Source organism: Amyelois transitella, chromosome Z (genome assembly GCF_032362555.1).
Source record: "Amyelois transitella isolate CPQ chromosome Z, ilAmyTran1.1, whole genome shotgun sequence".
In the NCBI taxonomy this organism is placed as follows: domain Eukaryota; kingdom Metazoa; phylum Arthropoda; class Insecta; order Lepidoptera; family Pyralidae; genus Amyelois; species Amyelois transitella.
The window spans coordinates 10,056,356-10,078,854 of NC_083535.1; the positions used below are offsets into that span (position 1 = coordinate 10,056,356).

The following is a 22,499-nucleotide window of genomic DNA, read 5'->3' on the forward strand; positions in this document are numbered from 1 at the left end:
AACCCATGATGCAGTGATAATGTCATCGTACCAGTAGTACGAACTAAATTAAATGTTCCTACAGCAAAAATATTAACATGTCGGTCACATTTTCTTTCTTCTACATTTTATTATTTTCGCCACCTGTCGTGATTCTCACGTGAAATTTAAAGAAAAGTTAATCACGAATCTCTTAAACTAATAGAAGTTCCGCCTAGTTTGTAAGTCCACAGCACTAGGAAGTTACCGCGATACCTCGAGCAAGTCTTAATCTAGTTATAAGTTAGCGACTTGTTTTGCTATTTCTTCTAAACAACTAACTTTGCTACCGTAGGAAGTTTCACTTGATAACACAAGATAACTTGACTTCTCAGTAAACTTTCTTAACTTGGGGTCTAGACTAGTTCATCGTAATTAAATTAAAATTGAAAGACGAAGTCGAGATTGTGTAGAGTTTTACTGTGCACCAAACCTTAAACCAGTCTTTCGGACTTCCCTCTCCATCTCCAGTATTACTCCTAATACAACAAGTACACATTTACTTTCATATTGCACCTACTAGCGCCATCTACCAAAAACTCATAACACTACAAACTTAATGCCAGTTAACACCATCTATTGAGAAAACTAAAATAAACGGATTTGTACTCAGATTCAAACCCAATACTTTTTCACTGCTGCTTTACCTCTATTGTTGCAGTTAGGAAACAAATATAACATATTCCTTTCTCTTGGCGAAAAATGACCTAATGACGTAAAAGTTGGACTGGAGACTAATACTCGTATCCACGAGAAAGTTAAGCCAATATTTTACGTAATTATACACAATCATTGAAAATCACATGAAACAGGAGATTAATTTGGCAATAATGTTTGTTTATTTGTGCATTATTGATGGTTTTTAATAGCCAAAGGTTGGGAGGAATCGGCGGTCATTAATGAAATCAATCGATCACACGGATCAAGATCACATCCGGGCGAAGTGCGTCTGCGCGGTGGCGGCGGTGCGGTGGTGCGCAGAGTTATTCCCAGAGCGTTCGGCGCGGCGGGCGTGCGGGCGGGGCGGGGTGCGCGGGAGCAGCGCTCAGTGTGTCGGCGCGCGCCGCCGCCGCCATGGGCAATCAACACTCCGCCGCACACATTGCTAAGCCCAGGAAGAACGTGCACTGGAAGTCCGCAGGTAAACACCCTCTGACCTTTAGCCTTGCCGCGAATCCGGTACGACCGCCACTAAATATCACACCGCATTCGACACGAACCGAGGCCCCTGACTACGTTGCTATTTTTAAAAAGACTGCGCGCTGCGATTCCTAAAGCGTGGCACAACAAAACAAATCGTAAGAAAGACTGTTCGCTTTCATGTAACGACTATCGGGCGTATAATTTTGTTAAGAGATTTATGCCAAATGTCTTTATGTCTGCAGCCGGGTGCTTAACTATAATCAAAAGTATACCTTATTCATTGATGTTTTCTATAATTTCAGGGCGACCAGCACCGCCTGGAAAACCGGATATCATTCCTATACTTACTGACGATGAGCCGAATGCCATTACTCTACGGTGGGCGCCCGCAGCGCACGATGGAGGCGCGCCGCTGCAGGGGTACCAGGTGGAGTGCAATCGCCTGGGCTCGCCCGACTGGATCCGCACTGCACCGCCGATTGTTCTTCGACCTGAGCTCGTGCTTACGGGGCTGGAGCCTCCACATCGCTACCAGTTCCGTGTGGCAGCCCTGAACGCTGTCGGCCGTTCAGAATACAGCGAACTCTCCGACGTACTTACGGTTAGCTTCGAACGAGGCGCTCAGGAAGCGCCCGTCTTCCTCCAACATCTCGACGATATTACTGCCCTTGAAAATGATAAAACTGAATTCCGCGTGTCATTTACCGGCGCGCCTACTCCTACTATAGCCTGGTTTAAAGATGACTATGAAATATTCAGCAGCCGACGAACAGCTATTACGACCGATGAGTCTTCTAGCGTTTTGGTCTTTCACCAAACTCTGGCTAGTGACGAGGGTGAAATCAAATGCACGGCCACTAATCGCGCTGGACACGCTGTTACCAAAGCGCGGCTGGCCCTCGAAGCCGCACCTAAACTACGCTATCCGCGACAGTACGAAGACGGATTACTCTACGAAATAAACGAAACGGTTTTCTTAAAAACTACAATCGTAGGAAAGCCAACGCCGATAGTCGAATGGCGACATGATGGTCAACCGATAATAGTAGACGACCGCGTAGAAATTACGAATACACCTAAATATTCTGTGCTAAAGATTCACTCGGCGCGCAGAAGTGACCGAGGAGAATATCAAGTGCATGCAAAGAATAATATAGGCGAAGACACAGCCGCCTTCTTGGTAACGATAACGGCGCCACCAGACCCACCTAAGCGCGTGTCGGTAACACGACAAGTAGACAAATCTGTCACACTGGACTGGGAACCACCGGAAGACGACGGTGGTTGCCGCATAGGAAATTATGTAGTCGAGTACTACCGCACGGGATGGAACGTATGGTTAAAAGCGACGACTAGTCGAAAGACAAACGTGACGCTCTTCGATTTAATCGAAGGGAGCGAGTACCGTTTTCGTGTGAAAGCCGAGAGTCCTTATGGTATGAGTGCACCGAGTGTAGAGTCGGCGGCTGTCAAAATACCCGGACGCGCTGTGGACGTAGAATTCCTGGCGATAGAGTCACGGATTATCAATGAAGTATTAACGAAAGAGGAAGGCGAGGTGCCTCGGGTGTCGCCGGTGCCGCGCCGTAAACGTGCAAACACCGCACCGGAGGCGGCCCCGCCGTCCAGGATGCCTCGTACTGATTCCAAAGACCCAGCCGGTAGCAACGAATTTATGCTCGTATTGTATCCAGACAAGGACGATAAAGCGGGTAACTATCCAATTTTATTAATTTTACTTAATAGCACCTAAAGCTAACTGACAGGCTCTCTCATCGTGTTTTATGCCTGTAATCTATGTTGGGTTAAGTTCGCCTGGGTCACGCAAAGTAGACGGAACTCAATTCCTGATATAACTTACAGGAGATCGTGGTCATAGGCGGATAAGACAATAGGTGGACACCAGACTCCTTTCCAGGATGCAACCAAGACAAACATCAGGGCATCAGACAATAGGCGGTTGCTTTGTTTTTCTGTCGAAAGACCAGACTTTTCTCAATTCACTTTGTTTACCGTAATTTCTGATAATAGCTAACAGATTCAGGCGATTGTTTGTTTTACGTTTTCTATGAATAAAACTTGCCAAGCGAATCTAGACTGCATAAAATTGAGTAAACAAGCCTTGTTTTGTCTTTATTTTTGCTAGTAGATTTACATGCTAAGCGAAATGTGCATATCTTATGTATAACAGACTGATTTATTCGTATCAATAAAAAAGGGTTTTATTCGCCACACACATCTCAAGCAAAATGACCACTGAAATAAGTATTTAGGGATCGTGACATGTTCTGGCAGACTTTGCCAGTTTGCCCACTCGAGTGTCTTTTTACCACTATGTATGGTAAAACGACACTGCTTTGTGAAGATTTCTGAGGAATCAAAATCCTTTAAATTCTCAAAGATTTGGTTATGTTTATATTCTTCTAGACTACGCCCGTGGCTCCGCCCGCGTATTATGAAAAGAACCTACATGACTAGAATTTTAAATCTCTATAAGCGGTTTGGGATGTGCGTCATAATGTCAATCATATAGTCAGCATTTCCCTTTATGAAAAATGAACTTTGTCACAATTAATATTGTTGCACTGGCTTCCACTAAGTTTCCTTTATTATATTTTATAGGAAACATATTATATTTATTTTTTTGGCTTTATAATTATAAAAATTTCTTTAAGTCCTTAAATTTATTATAATTTTATTGTATGAATTCTGAACTTTGTAACTCTGCGTCGAGTTGACTTTAATTTTGCATGACATAAATTGTCCGTGGCTTTATGGATAGAACCCGGGTCGTGGCGTGCGCATATTTAAACTATAAATACGCGGCGTCGCTCTAACTACCCGGAGGTTACGGAACTTTGTGCCGTATTGTTGATCGTTTGCAGCGACTAACATTTTTACTGATACTTAAATGGTCGTTTATTTGACTAGACTTATAGAAAATGAAATTACCTTATTAGATTCATTACTCTGCATTAATTTCTTTCAAACATCGATACAAAATGCCTAGAAATAAATGGTAATAGGACTAATATGAAATAAAAATTTAAATCTGATTATTGTGTTATAAATTATCAAATCAAATCATGTTAAATAAGCTTTACAGCTTCTACTTAATCAATCTTATTATACGCAAAACTGATGATGTAGAATACAAATCCCTTCAATTGACATGAAGCCAAATAAACGACTGCAATTACGACATGATGAGTAATTAATTTAGGTATAAGGCGAATTGTGTACATTTATTTTGGCAGCTAATAGCTCATTGGATTATTTGAACATGCAAAAGCGAATGATATTATTTGAACTCTATTACGAGTGAAAATTAAATATAAAACAATTATTGTTTTCAGAAAAAAGGAAATCCTTTCAACTGGACCTGGAAGACGCGCTGTCTCCGCCGCCGATATCACTGTCAGCCCCGGAATTGAGCTCTCGCTGCATAATGCCATTCAAGGCGCTCCGAAATGCCGTCAGCTCTACGGAACTCCTCCACGAACGAGCAATGGCCCGCTTCTACAAAGCTGTGCAAATGAAGGAGGAACAAACAAAACAAAAAGATGACAAACCCTCCAAAATCGATATCAACACTGACATTCCGTATACTAGCCACGCGAAGACCTACGACGTTCCAGAAACGAAAAAACTCATAGCAATACAATCGATACCAAAAACACCAGAGATTTTTATCAAGACAGATTCAATCGAAGATAGACACTACAAATACAACTCGAGACAAGCTTCTCACGATTCCGAAACTTCGGAAAACAGATGGCAGCAAAATATGTCATTTGATGAAGATTACACGGCCAGCACTGTTTCGACAGATGGAGAGTATTCAGATGAGGAGGGAAGTTACAATGGAGAGCTTGATAGAAGAAGTCAATATTCAAATGAAGAAGATACCTATAATCCAAGAAATAAAATGGCACGCCATTCACCTTCTTGCGTAGCAGAAGAAGTTGAAGAAGAAGAATCCGAAAAAGAGATTTTGAAACCCTTACCTCTCCCTGATCCTAATTTTGTTCCTAAACCAATATTAAAAAGAAGAGAATTAGATTTACCACCACAGACTAAACAGATGCAACCAAAAATTGATAAAGGGATGTCAAATTCAATAGATGAAAAATTTAAACCTGTATTGAAACCCAAGAAAGATGAAAAAATGTCTATGTTTAAGAAATTTACAAAAATGCCCGTACAGAAACCTTTTCAGTTTCCAAAGATACTTTCTAAAAAGGAACCTGAAAAGCAAAAAGAGGAAGAATCTCTTCCAAATAACACAAATAAAATGCCTAATAAAACAGAGAATATTCGAGATAAAGTAAGTGATGAAGGTAGAACTGTTATAGACTATTACACTAATATAGTCAAGGAATATGGAAGTCAAAAGAAACCTACTACAACCCTTTACACTACAACTGAGGACCTTAAAACTGTAGCGGAAATACAGGAAAAAACAGAAGTAGGAACAAAGGATCCCATGCCTGGCGGAAAGAAGGTAGTTAAACAGAAAAAAGCAAACAGTAAAAAAATAACAAAATCTAAGCAATTAAATTCAATCGATAAAACAAATTCGAAGCAGATTTCTGGTAGTGAAAGACCTAAAGTCGTAAAAAAATTAAACTCTACGCCACACGCGCAAGAAAAGCCAGTCAGTTTACAAGACCGTAACAAGAAGTGTACCCAACAAATAGTTCTTAAGAAAACCGAAAGAGCAACGATCGTAATACCAATAGATTACCAAGAGCTAGAACAAAAAGCTAAAGTAACTGTAAGATCCGCCATCGACTACACAGTGGACATGTGTCTGTTACTCTTGGCGTTCTGGGTTTACTTTTTCAAAGATGAACGGCTCGCTATCCCCTTCCTCATTCTCATTATCTACCGACAACTGCAAGAAACCTTCCTGATGAACATCCCCGACTGGGTCAGGCGCCACACTCCCAGCTGGATCAAGAAAAAGATTTCTTGACCGATTCCAAAAGACATATCGTGCGATAATCTGATTGAATTGTGAACATTGTATGTTGAGTGAGATGTGATTTACTTACTTTAATATTTAATATAAACTTCTTTGTGTTTACGAATTCCTACTTTAATTAAAATAAAAAATTATCTAAAACAAGTCGGTCATGAAGTCATAAATAAGCCAATTTCTTGAAAATCTGTTTGTTACAAATCACAATGTTAGAATCCCGTTTGTTTACATATTTTTTTCCTAAATTAGCACGTTCAATATCAGAATTTAGAATTCCATGTACCGACTGTTTACTAAATGGGCCGAAGCGCAAAGTTGTTGACCCTAAGTTATGTCATATTCGAGATAAAGGACTAGTTCTTGGTGTGTATTATAATGAAAATATTTCAGTCGGTGAACGTGCAATCCTTACTGCTAGTGCCCAAAAATATGACCAGAAAGTAGGTGGCAAATTATGGAAAGTGCTTAAACTAGCCCCCATACCGAGACTTGGTGAACACAGGGTATTTTTCGACCTTGACTCAGATTATGCTTTCGTAGCTGTGGCCGGTCTAGGCTCCGAATGTCTAGCATTCAACGAGACGGAGCAGTTAGATGAAAGCAAGGAGGCCATACGAATAGCTGCCGGCATAGGCGCCAAGGCGTTGCAACAGATGCACCCGAGGCATATTGACGTCGAATCATTCGGCAACGCTGAAGCCGCCGCTGAAGGCGCCTCTCTGGCCACATGGCAATTCCGCGAGTATCGAGCTCCAGACCACGCACGCAAAATACCTATAACAAGACTACATCTTTATGACGACTGCGACTTCGTGGGTTGGAAAATGGGCCAAGTGAAAGCTGAAGCACAAAATCTAGCTCGTTTTTTACAGGAGATGCCTGCAAATTTACTTAACCCCACAAGTTTTGCGAAAATAGCAGTCGATTTACTATGTGAATTGGATATTAACGTGGAGGTCAAGACACAAGGATGGGCGGCGAGTCGAGAGATGGGTGGATTTGTCGGTATCGGTAAATCATCAGTGCAACCTCCACTTTTTGTAGAAATAGGTTATTTCGGTGGAGGACCATGTTCCCGGCCCATAGTGTTAATAGGTAAAGGTGTAACTTTCGACAGTGGAAGTCTAGATTTAAAATCGGCAAAAGATTTAAAGTACATGAGAGGTGACATGGCGGGGGCCGCTTGTGTGTTAGCGATCACGAGAGCTGCCGCTAGATTGAAGTTGCCGGTGAACATAAGAGGTATATTACCGCTTTGCGAAATCATGCCCAGCGGGCGCAGCCCGAAGTTTGGCGATGTGTTTTCTAGCGCCAATGGCAAATCCATTCACCTTAGATTACCTTCCAAGGAAGGGCGTCTAGTCATAGCTGACAGTTTGGTATACGCCAGAAAATACTGGCCACGATTCATCGTTGATATTGGAACAATGTCAAAAGAACTGCTAGATACATTAGGCGGTGCCGCATGCGGATTCTATACGAATTCGGAGGAGCTCATGTGCTACACTCAGTCTGCTAGTAGCCAAACGGGCGACCGGATCTGGCGGATGCCGCTGTGGAAATACTACGAGCAGCGTGTTCTTCATTGCAGTACCGGTGACGTGGAGAACACAGCCGCACACAAGTTCGGGGATTCTCCCAATTGTGCCGCTTTTCTCAAGCAGTTCATCTGCGACAGCAACTGGATGCATTTCGACACTTACAACATCATGTACAGCAAGGGCCACGACTTCGCGTACCTCGGCCGCGGCATGACCGGACGCCCCACCCGCACCGTCATTGAGCTTATGTGTCAAATGGTGGCCGATTCTAAATTGTAAGGTGAACTGTTGTAAAACTATTCGTCTACTTTGTAAGAAACAAATTTTCGAAAATTGTCTTATATAGAAGTTGTTATTAAACTATAAACCATTATTAATTTATCTTATTTCTCCCGTTTCCCAGCGTACTAATCATAGGAACACCTACTCAAAATTTGACCACTTTAATGGATTTTAAAATAATTATCTGACATTATTTCCTAATTCGCCACAAAGATGCATTGCTTTCATAAAAAAATATTGTAATCTTTTTTTTTTTTTTTTTTTTTTTATAAATAAATATATAAATATATACGGGACAAATTACACAGATTGAGTTAGCCTCGAAGTAAGTTCGAGACTTGTGTTACGAGATACTAACTCAACGATACTTTATTTTATAATAAATACTTATATAGATAAACATCCAAGACCCAGGCCGATCAGAGAAAGTTCTTTTCTCATCACGCCCTGGCCGGGATTCGAACCCGGGACCTCCGGTGTCACAGACAAGCGTACTACCGCTGCGCCACTGAGGCCGTCAATCTTATAAATTATAATTACTCAAAATATTAATAAATACGGTGTCCAGGGATATTATTTATTAAAATTATTTCAATATAAGAAACGTATATAAAATATGAAGCAGCATTATTAAAATCTGTTTGATTATTTCTTAACATATTGGTAATTTTGCGGCGAAAATGTTTGAATTCCCTTATATTGGGAAATCAGTTGCACTTTTTGGTTGAATATTCTGATTCGATCACATCAATTGGTTATGCATAACTCTTATCCTTGGGCATGTAATCGCTTTCTGGTGTGCGTGCGCGCACATGCCGACAATCTGTCTACTGCCCGACGACAACACAACGTTTCCCCTGCATTACATGCGTAGCACTGTTCTACAGCGCGTCGCAACTCTTCGCAAGGATTACTGAACTTAGGAATTTTCTCAATAACAATATCAGCTAAAGCATCTAAAGATGCAGCCGTATGCCGCAGCTCATTATAGAAACATTTCAGTTTCAAAGCGTTCTTACGAACAAGCGCGAGCTCACAATTTTTACTATTAAGAGTGCCGTCGATTTCGCCCATCGTATTGAAAAACTTGTGAAACTCTTCGCAGTCACACATCACTAGAATTTTGGGAGTTTTGTACTATTATAATAATAAATTTTAATATTACGAAATGTCAGTATTGAATTGTCGAAATCATAGTGGCAATGAAAGACATTTAGGCTTCACTGATCCAGACTATATTTATTTAAGTAGCAATTATAATTAGAAAAATATATTTGACAAGATTTTTATGGCACATAGTGATTCGCTTAGTCGTTTCTAAAACAAGAACTTATACTACATTTGTTATAAATATGTTATTATTAGGTCAAATGATAAAAATAATATGTTTATATTATATACAGAATATACGACATACAATCAAACATATAATCAATTTGATAACAAAAAATCCATATAAATCTGAATAATATTACAGATTTTAAAACATTCAGATTCCTATGGTTACGACGCCTCGCAATAGATTTGTTCATTGTTTTATTAAAAAGATCATCTATATGTCATATGCCACATATGCATTAATGACTATATTTGAGCAGTGACTATCTTGATATAATTATTCTTACCATATTTATTACTTTGTAAAATTAATTAAAAATAAAGTATAGGAATGAGTCAATGTTCCGCTGCAGTTATCTTACTAAGCTTAAAAGATTCGTCAAAACCACGTATTCTTTACCTATGGTTAAAATTTACTAAAATAGTAACAAACATATATTTTTTATCAGTCATGTGAGTATTTTAGGGCAACGAATACCGTGAATAATAAAAAATACGAGCAGACACCGCAACCACATCTGCAGACTTCAACCAAATTTGCAACAAATGCGTCACAAAGTCCACTACATATTTCGAAATTCTAATATCATAATCTGATTCAACCAATATGAAATATATTAAAAATATATTAACTTTATAAAAGGTGTAACAAAATATAAAAATATATTAAATGCATCATATAGTTAGTTTTATTAGGAACTATATTCTCAACACTCTTTCTCTGTGCTATCGCCGTCTATATAAATATATTAGACAGTAATTACTGCACAACGACTTGTTAATTCGTCGTTAAAACATCTAACTACGGATACGGTTATATAATATAACAATTTCATACCCCTTCATCTTTTTCTAATTGGCCTGATTTGAAAGATTGTATGGCAACAATTGTATGGCACAATTATTTCTCGACTGGTATAAAAGTCATACAAAATCTTTCTAACAGATTAAAAATCATTATTTAAAGTTGACATATAGCTGTTGCACTGTATTAGTCCAAACATTTGTTTGACACACAATTTTGTAAATGTCGTATAAAAGTAAAAATTTTCAAGTAAACTAACAACTGGTACTAACAGCTCACAAGTAAATTAAAATCTAACTACTAGTATAGTCAACAACTTAATAAAGTGCATTGGTTATGGTGTATGAATATATCATTATTTTACCATATCAAACGACGAATAATATACATAAAAGCGAATTCTTAAAACATATTAGCAAAAGCCATCATTTTATTATTTTTCAACAGAAATATAGTTTAATAAATATGCGAAAAAATTTTAAATCGTGTTTTTAGTTTATGTTGTTGACTGTACTAAAGTGAAACTAAAATCTAACTACCAGTACTAACAGCTCACAGCTCGTTGTGTAAGTCTTCAGGCAGTTGTACTATATCCGAATTCTCTGTGTCGCTGATGTAACCTTCCTCTCCGGTGTAATACGTAGGATAGACTAGAAGGGGAGCCGCTGACAGTGCTATGAGGTCGCGCTTCGGAAAATGAGACTTCCAAGTGTCACTGTGGAATGGTAAATCAATGTATTTATTTTTTACATAGAACATACATATAATCAAATCTAAGTCCCTTACGGGGTAAACAAAACCAACAGTCTTAAAAAGACTGTAAGACCACATTCAACTCTTGTGACTTTGTGATGGAATTGAGATTCAAATATTGACAGACAGTCTAGTGCTAGCCCATCATCTAAAATTATTTATTTCTATGCACAAAATACAACCTACCTATCCATTAGGAGGACTTAATACAGTAAGTATTACGTACAGTCAACCACATATACAGTTACCCTATACAACCCTATGACGCGGAAACAAAGGCGAGTATGCAATCAATTTGGGAAGATTAATATACAAAATTCTAAAATATTATTTATTATATTTAATTGTTGTTGACTATATCAGTGAACATTGGATAAAATATAAAAGTGTTATGTATAGCTGCGAAATTATATGCCGAGAATCATGTTAATTAAGTTGTTAATATCATATTCCGCCATGAGGATGACTATGATTTAATCCAGCCAATAAGACCGACTATAGTTCACAGCTTTAATGTTGCTAGTTAAAAAATTCTGTTATCCTTTTCCTGCAAACTAGATTAGGTACAAACATTCCTAAAATTAGTTCGAAGAAACTCACTTGGGATGCTGATCGAACATGATAGGCAGAAACTCGTCGACGGGCAGCATATTCTCTTTGGGACCGGCAGCCATCAGTTTCTTGGCACCGCGTTCAGTCACTATATAGCCTAGAGTCCAGTACGAGTAGAGCGGCCGAGTGGTATGCTCCGTTATGTATTCTTCGTCTCCACCAAGCATTACTTTCCGGCCTAGATATCTGTAAAAACAATTGTTCAAATTACATATAACAGCTGTCATTTTGTGTTTTTTTTTATACTATGGCCCAGAAACTGAATGCGAACAGCTATAGACCGAGTTACATGAATATACATACATGAAGTCATATTACCTTAAAATGGTAAAATAACAGTGCACCAGAGGTGAAGACAAGGAGTTATGTTAGGAAATATAAAAGACACGGCAGTCTATATATATTATAAATAGTGTTGTTAATTCTTTTACGTAGTGTATGAAATTCACTCATTAAATTCATAAATATCTTCTTCTTTATCTTGGGGTTAATCTCGGTTACATCCTTACCCCTCAGGAGAGGCCTGGGGTTCGCCTTTACACCACGAATATACCCATATGCATGAAAATTTGTACACTGCATATAAATATAGCCTTTGTGAACGTAGCTGGAGTGAGTTTCTCGAGACTCAAGTCACAATAGGAAACACCTTCAGCCAATTGGAAAACCATTGCTAAAAGCGTGTTCCGTTTTAGCCTACTATTATGCCGTAGAGAGTTTATTAGACGTCGCCACAACTGCTTTGCGTGATGACGAAGTGTACGAAGTATTTATCAGATATTACTTACAGAAGGTCCCAGTCGATATCCTTGACCTCGTCCATGAGCCCGAGGAGCCGGTGCCGGAAGTACGGCACGAAATGTACGTCATCTTCAAGCACTAAGGTTTTCGCGTACTTATTCTTTATTATCTGAAAAATCAGTGTGATGAGTTATTATATTATTAAGTATACAATATTTCTAGGACGTTAAGTCATAAAGAATAGGTACTTATATTAAAAATAAATATTACCTCTTCCCAAATGTAATAATGGCTCAGGAAGCAGCCAACCTCGCCAGCCTTCATCGGTCTGGAAATATGGTTAATGAATTAAGAAATTGTAAAACAAGAAAGTAATAAATCCCTTTTAACTTATATTGTTGTCAACTTGTTCTGTATATGGAATCATCAATGAATAGATAATAATTTATGTTAACATACTAAAAAAATACTCCATTAAGTATTAATTTTACGATAATTTATTTAACATTTTTTCATACCTTTTGTGATAGGGATCTTCGTAATTAGGCATCAGAGTAACAGAGTATTCTCTTAGATCATTCAAGTCCAATTTTCTGAAACATAAAGTTAAATCTGAAACATAAAGTTTATAAAATTGTTGCGAAAAATCAGTCTTAATGTCAAGACTATTTGTAACTTCCATCATGTCCAATATCCCGAATCCTCAATATCTCCGTAAAAAAATACACTATAAATCAACTAGAACTTTAAAAATTCCCATTGCATGTCAATATTAAGCAGTACCTGCTGAAAACTTATTCTTTTTTTTCCAACATGTAAGACACAAAAGCTTATCTGTATTTAAGAAATGCTTTGACAGTTCCTTGTAAAAATACAGATTTAAATATAAGAGTGAAGTAAGGAGTTAAAATTAAAATAATATATACCTTCCGTCAACAGCTTGAAACAGCTTAACGTCCATGCCGAGTTCTTTGAAACTAAGCTCCATCAGCTGTCTTCTCTCCGGTCTTCTTTCCAGGTTGATCATATAAATCTCATCTAACCCAAACTTCCACTTCTCCGGATATTTCACATAATTCTGCAAGGGCGGGTCCACGGTCAGCGGTATACTGCGACCAATAGCTTCCAGCTTAATGTTGAGGAGCTGTTCATTGTCTTTTGTAAGGTCGTCTGTTTCCTCGAGGGGAACCAGGACAAACCCGTAGAGATGGTCGTTGCATATGTTTAGGGTGACTCCTGTCGAAAATACAAGTTTACATGAATGAATCATGATTAATGGCTATTTATGGCACTTAAGAATAGGACCACTCCATCTCTTTTCCATGGATGTGGTAAAAGACTAAGGACCTATCCCTAATAAACTTGGAATTCTTCTAGTACCTATGCAATGGACAAGCAACCTGTCACTATTTGAATCTCAATTCCAATATAAAGACATACAGCTGAATGTGACCTATCAAAGCCTTTCTTTCAGCCAATGTGGTCTTTAAAAAAAATAACTTCTACCTCTACTTGTTGAATCATATGCAATAAATATACATATACGCCCAAATCAGCTTTAAATTGAGCTTTAAACGTATGTAGGCTAGGCTACCAAAGTGTAAAAACATGGTGATTAAAATCTGCAAATAATAAATAGTATTTACCACTATTCCTAGCACTTATTGCGAATGCTATGATGTCATCCTGCGGTCCGTCGTACTTTTCTATTTTATTAGGGTCGTAGGTCAGTTTATCCGCAACGTTATGCCGCAGTGATATCAATACCGCCGTGTTAACCATTGGCACCTCGTGACATGACTGGTTCTCTCGCCGCAAGATAGGCTGGTAGTCGTCTGTTCTTTGGTAATAGTAATTCGCGGTCATGCCACACCTGAAAACAGTTAGTTAGTTGCTAGTATTTTCTAGGATTTAAGGCCAAAGTCCTTCCCAGCCCAAAGTGACAACTTTCTGTACAACAAATAATCAATAGGTAGTAGTAACTTGTGTTGAAGAAGGTTGGCTTACAAAGGTTGGGGAAGTTCAACGGAAAACCGGGTCGTATAGGGCTCCTTTCCAGATAATTCAGTACGCAAATGGGACGAATGTCCGGAGGGTGAATAATTAGAAAGCCCATACCATCGTCGCTAAACGATAGAATTGGGAACATGTTGTTGAGAAGAAATAGAAAATTTATGTCTTCCTATCCCTCTTTTCACTTAATTTGGCTTCATACATAGAAATATACATGTACCCTTAAAAAATGTGCAGAATGTGCTCAGCAAAAAAATTAAAACATTGAAATGAGTATGACATATCCCTTGTTGTGTAAACAGAGTTAACAGTCTTGTAATCTCTAATCACAACTAGCATCATGTCATAAATATATGTATAAATAAATATATATAGATAATACCAAATGCAACTCGCTCATGCAAGTGAAATATATTATGCAAAAAAAATTCTGTTCAATTGTGCTAACTAGCCATTTGGTTTTAATATCACCACTAGTCTTGTTGCTAAATGGCAGTGTTCAATCTAATGGCTTAATGCAAATTAACAGCTATTTTAAACACTTGTATGCAACAAACGTAAATCTGTTACGATCAATATAGTTATTTCGTGCAATTCCAGTGGCCGTGCTCCAAGCCAATAAAACGGTCATGTTTATGAACATACAATAACATTTGGTGTACATAAGTACATTATAATCAATTCCATATCACCTGCTGAGTAGACAGAGCCAACAGTCTAACAGTCAAAGGCTGAAGGGATATGTTCAGCAGTATGTCTTTATGATTGAATTAAGATACAAATAGTGATACGGATTACTAGCTAAAAGAGAAAAAAAAATAATAAAAAAAATCTTAAACTTGGATTTTTTGTTAAGCTTTTCTCTTAGACGCCTTTTAGGACATCAAAGAGAAAGATATGGAGTCCTCCTATTATAAACTGAGAGGAATCACACGGCAAAATGTTCTACATACAAATAATTGTCATAAGAGCAATTGAGAACAACTGCAAATAAATTGATAAGTGAAATGAAATGATCAACAAATGGTGTAAAATAAAAAAAGATCAAATAACAAAAGCACCTTTTGCTACAGCATGCTCAAGCATTACATAGACAGTGCATGCATGCGGTGCTAACCAAAAGTTGGAGTAGAGTCCGTCAGACAACAGCATCGGAGATATTATAGTCATGTTCTTTCTCACTAGCCTCTTCAGTGCGTGGATATCCGTCAAAAACACGTCTGCATCAATCATCTGAAAGAGGATTAAAAATGGTACCGGAATATGCAAGATTTGCAATTTATGACCAACTAGCTGTTGCCCGCACCTTCATCTGCCATTGGTCTTTATACTTTTGTAGTACATTGTACATACATGTAATCAGTTCTATAGCCCTTACAGGAGAGACAAATCACAGTCTAGGAAAGATTTGATAGGCCACATGCAGCTGTTTGGCTCAATGAGAGAATTGAGATTCAAAAAGTGTCAGGTTGCTAACCCATCGCCTAAAAGTAGAATTCCAAGTTAATATGCCTACACCTAAGTCGCCTTTTATGACTTCCATGGAAAAGAGAGTGGTAATATTTCTTTTCTCTTTGGTGACGGGAACGACACAGCACTTTTTTTGTACACTAGCTAGAATTTCAAAAGAAGCATAGCATTTACTTTTTTTTCTAGAAATTCCCACAAGAGCAAAATGCCAGGTTATGTCTTGTATTTTATAAAATCCTAACTAAAATGCATGAGTTCAATAGATTTCTAATTTTTTTATAGCTCTTATCAACTTTGTCTGCAGGAAAATGAATCATACAAAGGCATGGTGAGTTTCGTATGTCACAGGTTATTGAACTCATAAATTCAGACAGTTGACCCTTACAGATTTTATCAGTAAACTAGATGCTTTTGTTATTACAAGTATATTGGATGAAAAGAAAGAAATGTAATATGTATGTTATGTATGAATAAAAAAAATTGCTGTATATACAATTACTATATAATTAAAAAAACTAATAATTAGGTAATTTATTTCTGTCAGTTACGTCAGTAATTGAAGTTTTGTATATAGATTGTTATGTCACACTCATAAAGCATAATGGCCTTAGCGGCATGCTGTCGACTTCGTCTGTCCTAGGTCTGACTGTCTTGGGACAAATTGGATTAAATGTGTATAATAAAATGGCACAGAGCAGCGTGCCACCAGTCATGTTATAATTATTTATAATTAAACAGCTGGACAATACTGTACATATGCTACAATCAATGGTAAAATAGGTCATAATTCAGTAATTTTATTACTTTTTTAAAGAAATTTATAAATACATACATTACATACATACATATGGTCATGTCAATATCCCTTGCGGGGTAGACAGAGCCAACAGTCTTGAAAAGACTGAATGGCCACGTTCAGCTATTTATAAATGTTGCTATTTTATCTAAACTATTTATCATATAACATTGTTGACCAGTTGGTTGCCCAGGAAATGGTGTTTCATTATTTTATTTTCTTATTACATGCTCTATCAAATTGAAAGCTATTTTGCCACTTTGATATTGGTATCAGTAAAAGAATAAAGAGATTGACTAGACCTTCCGAAATCAAGCAATTTATTTTATACAGTAAACATAGCAGGACATTGTTTTTAGCAGAGATATTGTATACTTACAAATAAATAGTCAGCCCACATTCTTTTGGCAAACTCAAGTGCTTTTTCCCTGAGTGCAATAATGTGACGGAATCGTGCTTTGCTCCAGTGAGTTGGAGATTTCTCCTCATAGTGCAGTCTCGCACTTGTAGAATTTTTGGTAATATACACACCATTGTATTCACTTGCATAGTTCTCTGCCCACGTCTCTAGTATTTCAATGCTGTTATCTTCATTATAATCACTGTACATCCTGTGGAAATACATAGTGAATTACTGAAACAGATGTTGATAAAATAACAAGTGCAATGGCCATTAGATGCAAAGCAATTGCAAGAAAAGTTAGTATAGTAGTAGATACTTATATTAAAATAATCTTTATGTAATAACTAGTACTTTAATATATAGATTTTCTACGAAACAGGAAGTAAAACCGCCAAATAGGTCACCTCTGGAATCCAGTTGCCTACTTTTCGTAGTATAAAAACCATTTATTACACCAAGGTCTGAAACTTTTTCAGCATTAAAAATAGAAGATCAACTTACCAAATGTATACTCGATCCTTGGGATAGTCTAGATTGCGTAAACAAGTTAAAAAATAAGGTAAGGTGTGAGCTTTGTTTCTTACAAGAACAGAAATGCCTATTGTAGGCCATTTATAACCAGAATCATGGTCAAAACACTCATAATAGTTTATTGAATAAATTCCTAACAGAGCAATAATAGCATATATACGCATTCTGGTCTGCACGATTTATTAAATAACAAAACACTACTAAAATTAAATTTCTTGAAGTCCCGTCCGGTCGGCAAACAATAAATCTTGTGGTCTTGGACTGTCATCTCGTTCTAATTATCAACAACAACCGCGAATATTTAAATCGACCAACCAAAGAGAAGCACCAACTCTCAAATAAGTAGTGACAGCTAACAGTTACAGTTTAAATGTAGACGATTCTTGAATTAAATAAATTCAGGCCGCGATATGAAGCATTTGCAGCCAGATTATTTTCAAATTTACAACAGGTTTTAAGTGCATTAAGAATACCTGCGAAACCTGACACCTATATTTTTGGTGCGACAGAATGCAAAGACCGTAGGTGGCAAGTGGCAAAAATATTTTAATTAATGGTGTAGCCTACCCTATTTTACGAGAAAGGTAAAATTTTATAAATATGTAAGCTACAAATATTTTTAAAATCTGTGACATATTTAATACAACAACATATTTAAAAACATTATTCAACATACTTATGTACACACACAACATATTATGTATTTTATTTATTACAGTACAAAGACAACAAAAAATCCCGAAAGGTAATCCTTGGGTTCCACTTTTACCTGTAGATCCCACCCATGAAGTCAACTAAACTTTATAAAGATTATTTGGCGGAAACCCTAACTGCATATTGTTTTGTTGACTAATAGCGACATTTTACCTGAAAATAAAATGTTTATTAAACATACTTACCTTATTCGAAGCTTATTATATGAGAGAGGGGCAGCTATTTCCGGTCCTAGTACTAGTCTTGACTTCCGGTTTAGGTCCACGCATCCCTCCTTCCGTCTCCTACCACGCCTCCCCCCACCAAGCGACACTAGCGCCACCACAGGCAGTTGGATTTTGAAGTCCAATATTTTCCTCATTGAGTAGTTTTTATAACACCAGGTAGATGTATAAACTAAGCTTCGAATAAGGTAAGTATGTTTAATAAACATTTTATTTTCAGGTAAAATGTCGCTATTAAACAGTACTGTACCGTTATTCGAAGCTTATTATATGAGAGATTTGTCTATTATCGCCTGGTGGTCGCTAGGGAACGTCAATGTGATCAAAAAGACTTTAAAGTCATCGAATCTATATTTTTATTAAAATATAGGTAGATGGTATAGGTGCCAGCAGTGACGAGGCATAGGTGATTATTAATGTTTTATTGTAAATCAACACATTGTTACTATATGTAGACAAATATATAAATTATAACAAACAAAATTATGAAAAGAAAATATGAAATCTGAGCATATGATTTTCTAATTTTGTGTATTAATCAATCATCTGTAGGAGTAAACAAAGCGGAAATAGAGTGAGCATGTGCTGAGGAGGGTGTTAACTCTCTCCGATAAAATCTAAAGAACGTATTAGCAGATTTCCAGTTTCCCCTGGAAAGTATGTCTTCCAGTTGGAAATTTTCTATCCAACTCTTAGATGCAACAGCTGATCTCAGACTTCCTGGAGTGGCTTCTATTCCCGCGTCATTAAGTAGTTTCTTCACCCAGCCTCCGATAATTGTACGCGAAGCGGGTTTAGGGGTTCCTGTTATGGTTACAAAAAGACAATCACTTTTAGCCCGGGATCTTCGTTCTTGCGTAAGGGCAATTAGATGTTTTACCCAGTATACTGGACAGAGTAGGTTATTCTCCTCATTCGGCATCAATTTCCAATTGGATTGTCGTCTTTTATCGGTATCGGTTTTAGAGCCGAAGGCAGGTGTGAAAATTATTGCATCTTCTGACACTGAGTAGTATTCAGGTGAAATTCTTAGTAATGTGAGGTCATGCACTCGTCTTCCTGAACAGAGTAGAAGAATGGTTGCTGTTCTTTTTGCTGCCTCTAATATCTCAGATTGACCGGTCGCCTTTATGCTCAAAAAGCGAATGAGGATATCCGTATCCCAAATGGGTGGTTTACTAGGTCTAGGGGTCGCTAAAGCAACGGCTTTTAGCACTTGCTTTACCAGGCTATTAGAGCTTAACTTCTCTTGGCCTTCTGGGTTGACAAATGTAGAAATAGCAGATTTATGGACAAGAATAGTGCTAAGTGAGAGCTTTTCTTTTTGGTGTAAGTCGGCTACGAAACGCGCAAAATCAGATCCCGATGGATTATACATATCAATACCTTGTTCCTTTGCCCACTTTATCCACCTCTTCAATGCGGGCCGATAAGTGTTAAGCGTGGACCTACGCCAACTTGATGACAGCAATTCACGTTGTTCTGTTGACCAATTGGTTAAGTGTTGACTCCACCCCCACATTTCCATATCTCCTAAGTCATTTCTAATGCTTTGGATGGAGGTAGTCCTGTCGATAAGTCTATCAGAACTTAGCGTAGATTTATTACGATGAAGGGGACAGTCAGATAATTCGCTGATGCGTTGTTCAGATGTGATGGAGGAAACACCCATGCTAGGTGGTAAGTCCATGTTTTGTTGAATGCATCGTGAACTTGCGCTCTGTCGAGCAATGTGTAGGGAACTACGTGAGCCCGACGTGATGTGAGTAGATCGATTACCAGATAGCCCCACTTTTTGAACACCTTCAGAGTCATAGCAGATTGAAGGTGAAGCCATACTGGGGAGGGTGCACCCCGTGACAGACAGTCTGCTTTGCAGTTGAAACTTCCTGAGATGTGGTAAATATTCAGGTGAATATAGTTGAGTAGTTGAATTGCTGTTAAGCAAGTAAGTTTTATCAGGGCTGTGGATTTCGTTCCCCCTTCCTTGCGGAGGTAGGAAACTGTTTCGTTGTTTCATTTCATGGCCAAGGTCGTAGAGTTCAGGTGCCGACCGTGATCTTTTAATGCATTGATAATAGCGAGCATTTCCTTCGAATTGTAGTGGAGATGCTGCGGGTTCGGTAACCATGTACCTTTGAGCAAGTCCAGTGCGAATGTTGTCTGGTTGCGTAATAATGCTCGATCCTGATTTACTAAAAGGAAGTCGTTTAGATACACTAGTACTAGAGTTCCTTCGTTTTTCAGTTGTTGTGCGATCCAATTCGTCATTGTTGCAAACACTTTTGGAGCAGAACTGATCCCGAAGGGCAAGCAGACCATTTGTAGGAGCTATTTGCAAAAAATCAGCCTTAGGAACCGTCTGTGACTCCTGGCGATAGGTAAGTGGAAGTAGGCGTGATGAAAATCGATATTCATCATCCAGTTGCCCGATTGAATGAAATTTGGTACCTTTTGAATGTTTATAAGTCTGAACTTTCCCGGACAAACAAATTTGTTCGGGTTTTTTAGGTTGAATATGGGCCTTGACGTGCCGTCGCCTTTGGGGCATGGAAATATTGTCGACACAAAGCTGGGTGTAGACTTTACCGTTTCCAATACTTTGTTTTGCTCTAAAAGCTTTTTTATAATGGCAGCAGCTTCGCCTATGTTTCGAGTTTGACGTCGGAAACTTGGCATTCTCGGTGTAGGCCTTGATCGAAGTGGTATTCGATAGCCTTTTAACATGTTGAGGATGTGAGGCGGCGCCCCTCGATCCTGCCAGTGACGAGGAAACAGACTGAGCTGACCGGCACGGAAGGCCTGAGAAGAGTCAGTATCTTTTATTTGAGTCTCTCCTATCCCGGCGGGATGAGGGAGAGAAGGATCTGTTACTCCTGGGTTTGTCCTTGGGTCCTTGTCCTGGGTTTCCTCTTTGACTCTTATTTTTTTCCTGAAAGGAATACTCTTTTGTCTTCTTTGACTGTGTACCTTTTTGCTGGCTGAATTGAGGCTTTTTCTGGGTTGTGCCATGCGCTGATGTCCCGGGACCGTTCTGCGGAGCAGAGTTGCGATCCCTGGTTTTCTGCCAGAAGACTTTCCTGATGCCGCCAGCTTTTTCCAAAGCGGAGCTAAATCTTTCAGTTTCAAATAAGTTCGAACTTGATGGAGGTATTTTCCGTAGACAGCTTTTATGAAGCGGATCCTTCACCAAAGAGAGGATATTTTCTCTGCGTTGCTGAATAATCTCCGCTCTATGCCCACAAGCTAATTGCATGGTCTCGTTTGCTGCTTTACTGTAACCACTTTCTAAAAACATGCTGTTTAATTTTTCGTGAATTTCGGTGTATGATAGTGAACCATTTTGACTTGCTAGTAAAAGGAGATTTTGCATCTCTATTTGTAAGGCCTTACCTTGTTGTAACAAAGCAAATGTGATGCCTGCAAATGCCTTCTCCATGTTGACATATGATCTGGAATTGTCGTATTGCTTTACCTCATCATTCGCTTCTAAGCTGGTAAAACCCGGAGAGTGCAAGCAGGTTCTCTGTACGTCAGCATAACGCACACTGTTCCAGTCAGAGCTGTTAAACCGCTGTAGTTTCATTAATTGTTGAAGCATATGATCAGGGGTGTTAGGGATAGAAGGTTCTTTGATTTTAGTGCTCAAGGTAAAATTGAGCTTTGCTTGGTTAGAATCTGGACAAGAACCATGATGTGATTGATTGTCTGACTCATATAATTCCCCACTGACATAAGGGTCAATTCTATCATTACAGGATGGAGTATTGTGTATGTTAGTTGTAGAGGCTACGTGGCTCTTAAGTTCATTTACCTCCCTGATCAGCTTTTTAAACATGCGGTTACTCACGTTAAGCCTCTGTCTTTTCCTCTTTTTGCGTCCATGATCATTTGATGAGCTAGATGAGGATGAACTGGAGTCTGAACTCGATGATTCAGAGTGCTTCCTTTTATTTTTCGCTTTCGGGCGATCGTTTCCAATTTCACCAACAGTACGCTCTGTTGGGGTTTCTTCATTCATACTGAAAGAAACTCTGAAAGAAACCTTAACGAATTACGGGCTTTGAACCCGTCCGTGGACGTTAGATATGACAAAGGAAATAAGTTAAAAACAATTTACGAACAAAGCGT

The 22,499-nt window shown here is 38.3% G+C and overlaps 3 protein-coding genes across 3 annotated transcripts; 2 read left to right on the forward strand and 1 right to left on the reverse strand.

Annotated features, from left to right (window-relative positions):
• Window positions 1-790: 790 nt before the first annotated feature.
• Window positions 791-6,254, forward strand: LOC106134039 (uncharacterized). Its single transcript, XM_013333988.2, has 3 exons — window positions 791-1,159; window positions 1,464-2,873; window positions 4,518-6,254. Exons 1-3 carry the CDS (start codon window positions 1,093-1,095, stop codon window positions 6,137-6,139), a joined length of 3,099 nt encoding a protein of 1,032 aa, XP_013189442.1. The 5' UTR covers window positions 791-1,092; the 3' UTR covers window positions 6,140-6,254.
• Window positions 6,255-6,351: 97 nt separating this feature from the next.
• On the forward strand, window positions 6,352-8,046 carry LOC106134040 (cytosol aminopeptidase-like). Its single transcript, XM_013333989.2, has one exon. It carries the CDS (start codon window positions 6,352-6,354, stop codon window positions 7,963-7,965), a length of 1,614 nt encoding a protein of 537 aa, XP_013189443.1. The 3' UTR covers window positions 7,966-8,046.
• Window positions 8,047-9,202: 1,156 nt separating this feature from the next.
• Window positions 9,203-17,675, reverse strand: LOC106133840 (glycosyltransferase 25 family member). The gene is made up of 10 exons (XM_013333680.2): window positions 17,401-17,675; window positions 16,876-17,107; window positions 15,348-15,463; window positions 13,864-14,090; window positions 13,144-13,453; window positions 12,736-12,810; window positions 12,488-12,545; window positions 12,265-12,386; window positions 11,465-11,662; window positions 9,203-10,826 (listed from the first exon to the last, which is right to left on the reverse strand). Exons 1-10 carry the CDS (start codon window positions 17,592-17,594, stop codon window positions 10,664-10,666), a joined length of 1,695 nt encoding a protein of 564 aa, XP_013189134.1. The 5' UTR covers window positions 17,595-17,675; the 3' UTR covers window positions 9,203-10,663.
• Between the last annotated feature and the right edge of the window lie 4,824 nt (window positions 17,676-22,499).

Excerpts from the sequence above, each read along its gene's own strand:
- LOC106134039 (XM_013333988.2), top strand. The coding sequence starts at position 1,093 with ATGGGCAATCAACACTCCGCCGCACACATTGCTAAGCCCAGGAAGAAC. Across the intron at positions 1,160-1,463 it reads CGTGCACTGGAAGTCCGCAG|GGCGACCAGCACCGCCTGGA; the intron begins GTAAACACCCTC and ends CTATAATTTCAG. Across the intron at positions 2,874-4,517 it reads AGACAAGGACGATAAAGCGG|AAAAAAGGAAATCCTTTCAA; the intron begins GTAACTATCCAA and ends TATTGTTTTCAG.
- LOC106134040 (XM_013333989.2), top strand. The coding sequence starts at position 6,352 with ATGTTAGAATCCCGTTTGTTTACATATTTTTTTCCTAAATTAGCACGT.
- LOC106133840 (XM_013333680.2), bottom strand. The coding sequence starts at position 17,594 with ATGCGTATATATGCTATTATTGCTCTGTTAGGAATTTATTCAATAAAC. Across the intron at positions 17,108-17,400 it reads AAGGATCGAGTATACATTTG|GATGTACAGTGATTATAATG; the intron begins GTAAGTTGATCT and ends GTATTTCCACAG. Across the intron at positions 11,663-12,264 it reads GATATCGACTGGGACCTTCT|ATATCTAGGCCGGAAAGTAA; the intron begins GTAAGTAATATC and ends TTGTTTTTACAG.